General features: G+C 41.0%; 1 protein-coding gene across 1 annotated transcript; it reads right to left on the reverse strand.

The window, feature by feature from the left end:
• Positions 1–5,476: 5,476 nt before the first annotated feature.
• On the reverse strand, positions 5,477–9,856 carry LOC132389201 (antigen WC1.1-like). Its single transcript, XM_059961659.1, has 5 exons — positions 9,585–9,856; positions 9,420–9,455; positions 7,625–7,741; positions 6,694–6,801; positions 5,477–5,538 (listed from the first exon to the last, which is right to left on the reverse strand). The coding sequence occupies exons 1-5, from the start codon at positions 9,721–9,723 to the stop codon at positions 5,477–5,479; spliced, it is 462 nt and encodes a 153-aa protein (XP_059817642.1). The 5' UTR covers positions 9,724–9,856.
• Positions 9,857–10,361: the final 505 nt, after the last annotated feature.

Below are 10,361 nucleotides of genomic sequence, written 5' to 3' on the forward strand. Positions count from 1 at the left end.
AATGGCATAGGCAGGAGAGAGGTAAAGGCCCGGACAGAAAGTTTAGAAAGTTAAGAGGGAGGCTGAAGAGCAGGACCTCTCCGGATTACACCCGGTGCCAGGAGCTAGAGAAGGTCACAACAGGAGTATAGGCAGATGAGTACGTGACTGAGGAGGTGGTGCAGGGTTTCATATTCTCAGATCATTGGAATCTTTTCTGGGAAAGGAGTGGCCTTTACAAGTGTGACGCGAGGCATGTGAACTGGAAGGGAATCAATATCCTGGAAGGGAAGTTTGCTAACGCTGAAGTGAAGAGGCAGAGGATGGGGCGGTTGCCGCACAAGGATTGATAGATAATGATGCTCTGAGCCCGATGGTTGGAAATGTGTCTATTTTAATGTAGGTCGAAACTTAACCAGGGCAGGGCGGATGAACTGGGATCAATACATTAAACTATGATATTTTGGCCATTACCGAATGTTGGATCTCTCCGGGCAGGAATGACTGCTGAGTGTTCCGGGAGTCAGATGTTTCAAAAGGAGCAGGGAGGGAGGAGAAGAGGTGGGACAGTGGTACTACTAATCAGGGCTATTATCACGGCTGCAGAAAAGGTGCAAATCATGAAGGCACTGTCCTCGGAGTCATTGTGAATGGAAGTCAGAAACTGGAATGGGATAATAACTCTACTAGTTGTTTTGTAGTTAACACCCGAACCCTGCAATCGTAACAGAAGCATTGAGGAACGGATGGGGAGGCAGATTCTGATACGCTGCAATAATAATAGGGTTGTTGTGATGGGTGATCTTAACTTTCATAATATTGACAGTCATCTCCCCAGAGCAAGCAGGTTTGATATTATGGAGTTTGCTAAGAGTATTCCGAAAGGTTTCCTGACACGATATGTAGGTAAACCAAATGCAGGAGGGGCTGTATCTGATCTGGTATTGGAAAATTAACGTCGTCTCGGTGGAAGAGCATTTTGGAGGTATTGATCGCAAATCTATCTCCTTTACCATGGTGCATGAGCGAAATAGAAGCAGACAATTACCGAAAAGTTGTAGAAAATCTAATTAAGAAGAGAAGAAATGCTTGTGAAAGTTTCCAGAAACTAGTTACTGTTTGAACTGTACTGTTCAAACAAGGTACTGTTTGAAAGTTTCAAGAAACTAGGTACTGTAGAAAATTATAAGGGTGCCAGAAAGCAGCCCAAAAATGAAATTAGGAGAGCTGGAAGGAGCCACGAGAAGGCCTTGGCGAGCAGGATTAAGGAAATCCCCAAGGCATTCTACAAGTATGTGAGGAGCAAGTCGATGAGCCTTGTGAGTGTAAGACCAATCAGGAGCGAAAGTGGAAACATGCGCATGGAGCTGGAGGAACTAGCAGAGGCCCTTTAAGAATACTTTGCTTCAGTAGTTACCAGTGAAAACGACCTTGGCAATTGTGGGGAGGACTTACAGCGGACTAAAACGCTTGAGTGTATAAACATTAGGAAAAAGGATGCACTAGAGATTTTGAAGCTATTAAGTTAGATAAGTCGCCGGGACCGGATGACAGCTCCAGCTCCAGTACAGCTCCAGTGCCGCGTTGGAACGGTGCAGCTAAGTGCTGCTGTGGGAAGCGAGGGAAGAGATTGCTGAGACACTGGCGATGATTTATCGTCAGCAGGAACGGGACAGGAGCCATCGGATTGAATGCTTGTAAACGTTGTTCTTGTGTACAAGAAAGAGAGAAGAGATCATAAATTATAGACCAATGAGTCTTGCTTCAGTGGTGGGCAAGTTATTAAAGAGGCTACTGAAAGGCAGGATGTATGAGCATTTGGAGAGACATAATCTGCTTTAGCATAGTCAGCATGGCCCTTTCAAGGGCAGGTGCCTAATGAAACTGTCTGAATTATTTTGATGATGTAACAAAGCACATTGATAAAGGTAGAGCAGTGGATACTCTAAGGATTATAACGATTTCAGTAAAGCACTTGGTATGGTACCCCATGCGAGGCTCATTCAGAAAGTAATGAGGCGTAGGATCAAGGAGGCATTGCTTTATGGTTCCAGAATTAGCTTGCCAAAAAAGGGAAGGGACGGCTGTCCATGGTTCATATTCTGTATGAAGGACGGTGACCAGTAGGGTTCCACAGTGAACTGTTCAGGAACCTCTTTGTAATTATTATAAATGACCTGGATGAGCAAGTCGAAGTGGGTAGCAAGTTTACTGATGATATAAATGTTGGTGTTGTACTGGATAGTCTGGGGGTTTGTCAGAAGTTACAGCGGGGCATTAATAAGATGCAGAATTGGGATGGGAAGTGGAAGGTGGAGTTCAGCTCAGATGTGTGAAGCGGTTCATAATGATCGGTCATGTTTTAAGAAAACGTTTTATTAATCTTAAGAGTCTTTGCAGCGTTGCGGATCAATGAGAGCTTGGGCTCCGTTCCCATAGGACAGGCAAAACTGCTGCGCATGTTGACAGTGTTGTTAAGAAGGCGCATAGAGTGATGGTCTTCATCAACCGTGGGACTGAATGAATCCAAGAGCCTTGCGGTAATGTTACAGCAAGGGAAGACCATGGTTAGACCCCGCTTGGAGTACTACGTTCAGTTCTGATTACCTCACTGCAGGAAAGATGTGGATACTATGGGGAGAGTGTAGAGGAAGTTTACAAGGAAGTTGCGGGAGTGGAGTGAATTCCTTATGGGAACAGGTTGAGTTAACTTGGACTTTTCTCCTTGAAGCGAGGGACGAGGAGAGGTGACCTGATGGAGGTTTAAAGGAAGGTGAGAGGAATTGATCGTGTGGATAGCCGGAGGCTTTTTCTCACCCAGAGCTGAAATGGCTACCATGAGTTGGCACAGTTTTAAGGTGCTTAGAAGATGGTAGACAGGAAATTGCAGAGGTATATTTTTCACAGAGAGAGTGGCGGGTGAGTAGAAAGCACTGCCAGCAAAGGTGGGAGATGCTGATCAAATAGGTTCCTTTAAGAGAGATGTAGATGAAGCTCGGAACATAGAGAACCATGCGGTAGGGAAATTCTCGACAGTTTCCAGAGAAGAATATTGATTTCGTGAATATATTATAGTGCCTAGATGTTAAGTGTGCAATGTAATCGGACTGACAGTGACATTCACTTTAAAATGGATTACAAGCATCGCTAAAGTATGCTACCTCAATAGAAATGTGCAACTTAATTCAAAACGATCATATGGAATTCTTCCCTCATTTATTATGTTAGTTTCATAGCCTGTCACTAATATTTGATTACGGCAACTTTTATTGTGCCTATATTGAACAATTCTACAACAGCGTACTTCACAGATAATAACATATAGAAAGTGCAAGCAAAAGGGGGCACAGTTTGTATTTCGGTCTTCATCGGGCTGATGTGAAGGATGGGAATTAACCGTTGACCATTCGAGCTGCAAGTGACTTGGAAATCCTGAACTGTTGTCGCTCATTTCATCGTTACTGTCAGTCGAAGAGAAAACACGGAAAGCCAGATGCAAGCGAATCTAGGACTTGGGCTCTGTTCGAGAGAAAATGACTGGCGTCAAATTGAGCACAAAACACAGTATCACCAAACAAACAAAACACACAAACTGCTGGTGGAACACAGCAGGCCAGGCAGCATCTATAGGGAGAAGCACTGTCGACGTTTCGGGCCAAGACCCTTCGTCAGGACTAACTAAAAGGAATGATAGTAAGGGATTCGAATGTAGGAGGGGAAGGGGGAAATGCGAAATGATAGAAGAAGACCCGAGCGGGTGGGGTGAAGCTGAGAGCCGGAAAGGTGATTGGCAAAAGGTATACAGAGCTGGAAAAGGGAAAGGATCATGGGACGGGAGGTACACCAGAGGGAGATGGAGAACAGGAAGAGTGATGGGCAGAATGAGAGAAAAAAGCGGGTGGGGATATCTAAATATATCAGGAATGGGGTACGAAGGGGAGGAGGGGCATTAACTGAAGTTAGAGAAGTCAATGTTCATGCCATCAGTTTGAAAGCTACCCAGCGGTATATAAGGAGATGTTTCTCCAACCTGCGTGCGTCAGTAGAGTACAGTAGAGGAGGCCTTGGATAGATATATCAGATATCAGGTAGTCAAGTACCAATTTGTTATTTCTATCCATGGCCTCCTCTACTGTCCATTCCCATTCTGATATGTCGATCCTTGGCCTCCTCTACTGTCAAAATGAAGCCACACTCAGCTTGGAAGAACAACACCTTATATACCGGCCTGGTATACTCCAACCTAATGGCGTGAACATTGCCTTCTCTAGCTTCAGATAATGCCCCTCCTCCTCTTCTTACCCCATCCCTGACATATTTAGTTTTTCCCCGCCTAGCTGAATATCAGGACAACCACTGTCCATCATTCTCAAACAGTTTAAGGAATAAATTATGGCACTCACAACATTATTGCGGTCGTCAGGAACCAGATCAGGGAGCGATTACATATAAGACATTATTTCTGACGATTGCCACTGTGCAGCAAATTACCTTGTGATGATGACCTATTTTGTCATACTCCAAACATGCTCGTTTATTTCGTATTTAAAGGCCTATAATTCAAACTGATTTAAAAGCGGTAAATCAGTCCTTTATTAAATTGAATGCTGACCACAGGCTTTAATAACACGCTTCTTGCAACGCAAGACCCTCACAAAACCACGAGATTGTTCAATCACATAAATACGCACATGTTACGACAATTTTCTTTGCCGTTTTATGATAACAGACAGATTGAACTAAAGTACAGCAAAATGGAAATAAGCGTACCGACCGTCTATATTGGAAAACAAACCTTCAGGGTCTTGTGGAGCATGACATGTACTATATAGATAGTCGTTGGTGTAATATTCGACTTCATTGATGGAATGAGTGGATCCAGTAACTAAAATTCAAAGAAATAGATATTCAAGATATTTATTTGGTATTTTTCTTGTTTTTATAATGAACACATCATTCAATCATTACATCAATGACATGATCTTTACCATGCCTGGCATAATCCTTGAATACTATTCAATTGAAGATAAAGGTGTTCCGCCTTGAATTGATAATAAAATAATCTAAATGTGTACATGGAATCGATTTTATTGCTAACGTGTGCGTATTGCTTTTGGAAACGCTATCATTGACGAATGAAGATAACTACGGCAATCCTGCAGGATGTGAATGAGAACAATATATAGAAAGAAAGATAGATAGACTGATAAAGAATTACGATGAAAGGGTACTTATCAAGGCTTTTCTTTGAGTGGGGACAGTTAATGTTCTGTTACAGTTCAGTCGATTTATTAAGTAGAAGTAAAGTAAGCTAAAGTGACTGAAGTCGTCATCCAGTTAGCAGAACATGTTTAGAGGGAGAATGAGTTCACGTTTCTAGTTAATGTCTTCGAACTGGAATGTGAGTAGGTATGTCCCTGGAAAGTTTGCAAGAGTGAGCCATAGTTTGTGGTGGGTAAATTATTCGAGAGGATAGTCTGTGGAATAATTTACCAGCTTAAATCACGCTTAGAATATCACGTTCACTTCTGCTCAGCTCATTTTTGAACGGCATGAATCCTCCGTATAGAAGAGATTTAACAGAATGATGCCCGAAGTAGGGGGCGCAATTTTTAACTATAGACTGCTCGATGTAGCTTTTTCCAAGATCGGAAATGGCTCATATGAGGCAGTTACCTTCAAGCTGATTCGAAGAAATAATGCAGTGTTGTCAGTGGTAATTTTGTTAGGGGTGAAAGCGTGGAACGCCCTTTCGAGGCTGGTATTGGAGATAGATATATTAGGGCCATTTAGTAAACTTTTTATGTGGCCACATGCGGTCAATTGCTTTATGTGAAAGCAACTAAAGAATGTGTAAGATGGGAGAGCAAAATTGTTCTCGTGTAAGTTAACAGGTCGGCACAACATCGTGAGCGTAATGAACGGCACTGTGCCATGTTGCTCCATGTTCAGTGTTCTCTGTTCTACATTCTATTGTTCAACAGACAAAAGTTTCGAACGAAGGCTCTACGAAATTGCTGAAAATCATCCTAGTTGTTTCAGGAAAGAGGAAAGGAAATGCCTCTAATACTCTGGGGACTATATCAGCAGATGCAGGCAGTGAATGCTTCAGATTTGTATTATTCATTGAGGTTCCGTACAATGATCATGAGTGATATCATACCACTCCAGACTCCAGACTGAGATAGTTGAAACCGTGTTCTCAGCATCCCTCACAATTCATATCTATTGTGCTACGGAACAATAGATATGCATTTTCGTCGTCTATTTACCACATGTATTTATGCCCTCGAAGGTTCTGACTTAATTTCCCACGTTCTATTAGGGCTCCTTACCTCTCGTCGGATCTTGCCTGTCACCAACCAGCCTACCCTCCTTTCCCATGCTCCAGCTCCTTATTTTAGCTTCTGTAACTCCTTTACAGAGCCAATAAAATGTTTTGGTTCTAAACGTTGACGGTTCATTCTCTACCATAGGTGCACCTAGATCTGCTGAGTTCCAGTAGAATACTGTGTGCTTTGCTCAAGATTTTCAGCATCCGCAGAATCTCTTTTGTTTATTGTATGATACTCCGTTATTATTTTTGTTACAATTTCATTTCTGAAGTACCTACAGAGCCGTGAGTTTTTGCTGTTTCTTGATTTTGATAACAATTTTGGATGAATTTAGACGGTATCAATTTGTACATCGCGGATTCTGTGTCATAATACAGACCTGAGTCTTGCATATCAGAAAAATTCTTGAATGGTGGAATATTTTCAATTTCCTCATAAATTGCTTGGTAAAAGTCAACAGGTAATCCTTGGCCACTCATTAGTGTACCTAATGAAGAGGGAGTTGAGATGAACATCGGCATCAACGAACTTGTACACGAATATTATGATTAAACTAAAATAAATTAAAATGATCTAAGTCAAGATGAAGAGTCAGGGAACGTGATCGTTGAATCGGACAGATGTGTGCATCATGTCCCTGACCAATTAACCGAATAAATTTGACATCAGAAAGACAAAGGGAAAGGTACAGAAGAACGAGTATATTTCCGATCATTGTTTCATAATGAATACACATCACATTTGAATCGATGACGAGTTTAATATTATTATTAGATAGATGTAGATGCCATCAGTATGGCAGCGGATGAAGACAGGATGGAAATTCACACGTCACTCCAGCACCTAACAGAGAAAGTTTGGCTGTGTCAAAGAAATTTAAAAGCATCGTGAATATTCAATGATAAAATGATAAGAAGAAAAAGAATGGGGTAAATGCATTCTCTTACTTCGATTGGGAGAACCGAATCAGAATATTCGAGGATACACAGCAGATTCTTAAAACTTATACTTCCAGATTTTCAGCGCATGGAAGTATTACAGTGAAATAAACAGTGAAGCAGCCGCTTACCAAATCAGATTTAACCTTCAATTTCCATTACTGCATAATGAAAATTTATCATAAATCCATGAACAGTAAGGGACAGTGAAAGCCACTATTATAAATGTCTCACAGAAGTCAAATTAATTTTGAACTAAAGCGGTAAAAAACATATTTAATTTAGTCTTTTCTGCACAAAAATAATTTTTGTGAGTACACCAACAAACTGAAAGCGTCACAATAAAAGGTCGATGTAAAAATTGGCCCTCACCACTGATTGCTGATCGTCTCCACGTTATCGTGAACAGTATTAAAAACTCAATGATGAATATAATTCCAAGAGTTATGCAGACAGTAACCATGATAGATGGGGTCCAGTTTCCTAAAGCTTTAAACGAAACGCAAAAACATATATTTCAATAAACAGAAAACAAACACTATAGATCCAATGTCACGAAATTTTGAGCGATGTTTAATGAATTTAATCATATATTCAGTTATCACGATTTTTGAAAGTTATATCCCTATACATTTAATGAGAGAAAGAGCGGGGCGGAGACACAAGGACTATTTCACAATAAAGCCTGATATGTCAGAAGTATTTCCCAGAGCAAGAAATGTTTCTCTAGCCACTTGGTATCAAATCATGATAAACACACCAAGCAACGTCGTGTTCAAATTCCATTTTCCTGCACATTGCTGGATTGGAACAGCAAGAAGGGAAGTGAGTTTAATTTTATGAAAACAGTTCCAGGAAGAAATTATTTCAACATACTTATCCATGTTTTTTTTTTCTCTTATCCGCCTTTAATCAGCAAACAGAGATTTAGCTAATAATTATAAAGATAGTGTTACTCTTGGACCTCCATACCTCTCCTTTCTTCCACCACCTTCCTCATTCCCCTCAGCTGTGGCGAGGAGGGAAGGCCACAAGAATTAGGAGGTAACTGTGGAAGGGGAGTGAGGTAGGACATTGAGGGAGTGCTGAGGAGAGAATGCTGTGGGAGTGGAGTGAACTAACTCGATTAAGTCAACCCATACGACATGCAATGGATCCAGAAAATGTTGGTCAGCTGCTGATTATTACTGCTAGCGGTCTGTATGTAACTAGCAGTAGTGCAATTGATTTCATTCCAAATAGGCCAGGTCCACATAGCGATGTTGGTCTTTATGAAGTCAGAGCAATACAGAGGAAAGGGGACCTCATAGCCTTGATACTTCTTCCTCAACGCGTGCATTAAGGGTTCAAAAATAAAACTGAGCACTTGCACACTTACATAACGTCACCAAATCTCGAATATTATTTAGGGTCCAAAATATTATTCAATTATACTGCCGTTGAGCACACATTTCATGCTGTGCTGTCGCGGGATGACTAAATACTATTCAGGCATGCAGTCTTAGCGCTGATGTCATCAGGAAGAATATACCGGAGCCTTGGGTCCACACAACTGGGCTCAGGAATAGTCAGTATCTATCAACAGCCATGATCCTGCTAGGGTGCGTAACTTCAATTATTCTAGTGGTGAACAGATTCCACAACCTATATTTTCTTTCAAGGGTTACACAACTCTTGTTCTCAGTATTAATTTTTACTGAACCATTTGCTGACATTGTTTCTGGTTTTCCATTTGCGTACTTCGTTGCCCTTTGGTGTTTGTTATTTTTCCGCAGTTGTTTTTGAGAATTTCTTTGGAATTTCGTTTATGTTTCTTTGTATGTACACTGAATGCCGTAAGAAAATGAATCTCAAGGCAGTGAATGACGATATATGGATATCTGATAACAAATTTCCTTTTAACTTTAATTTTTACTATCTGCAAACATCAAAACTTTCTCAAGACGATCGAATGTGCTACAAGTTGAGTCACAAAAAATGTTTGAACGGGAGTGGAGTTCATGTTATTAAGAATTCTGCATATTCCTGCTTAAAATAATGGGCGAGACAATCAGGGTCCCATACAGTTTCCAAATCATCCATTGTGAACTTAGCAGTGAGGCAATACGAATAATAAATTCTTGATATCTGCAGCATAAATGCGATATTTAAGCGTCAAAATCCATACCTGAATTGTCGCGTTCAGTAGGAGACACTCTGGAACCTGTGTACAGATTGAAAAGAAGTTTCAACAAACGCATCTCTGTTGGCGTTTATATTTGATATTTCTAACTACGAAAATCACAAATCAGTTGGAGAGAAATTGAAATGTCAGACAAAGCCCAAAGCATACCAGAACAAAGAACGATGACATCTTCTTTGTGATCACAGTCGTGTTGACCAAATGGTGAGGAACGACATCTGGACAGAAACGATTCACTTCCGGTGCATTTTACTTCATCAAGCCAGACAGCAGCGGCTACCTGGGTCATTTTAACATCTTCGGGAGGCCAGAGAGCAAGGCCACATCCTAGTTGTCTGCAGACTACATTGGCATCGGCCAGATCCCAAGAGTCGTCACACACCGTGCCCCAACTTTTATTAACTTGTACCTCAAGCCTTCCGGAGCAGCTGTGACTGCCGCCAACAAGATGCAATGGAACATCTAGGTATGAAAGAATAAAATGAAATTTTATTTAATAATTAGCCTGGGAATCTGATGTTTGTCAGAGGAAAAAAAGAACTAATTATAGAACGCAAGGACAGGCACCTCGGCCCAACAGTTCTTAATCCAAAACTCTGAAAGTTATGCTACCTCTCTTCTGCCTCATATAATCGATATCGCTCAAATATTTACACTTGCCTACTCCAGCGGAAAGCCTATCAAAGACGATAATTGTAAACATTTCTGTATCACTCCTCCAAGCCCGTTCCAAGCAAAATCATGGTTAATTTACGAATAAAGGTTTTCCTCTAACACTTCATTTAAGCCATCGTCTGTCACCTTAAATGCCTCCGTTAATATTTGGTATTTTTTTACAATGATTCAGACTCTCTAATTGACCTGTCTCACCTAATGTTATGCATCTGTTAGGACTAATTTTCGGTCCGCAGAATGAGTCTGAAGTGT

Source organism: Hypanus sabinus, unplaced genomic scaffold, assembly GCF_030144855.1.
Source record: "Hypanus sabinus isolate sHypSab1 unplaced genomic scaffold, sHypSab1.hap1 scaffold_498, whole genome shotgun sequence".
Lineage (NCBI taxonomy): Eukaryota > Metazoa > Chordata > Chondrichthyes > Myliobatiformes > Dasyatidae > Hypanus > Hypanus sabinus.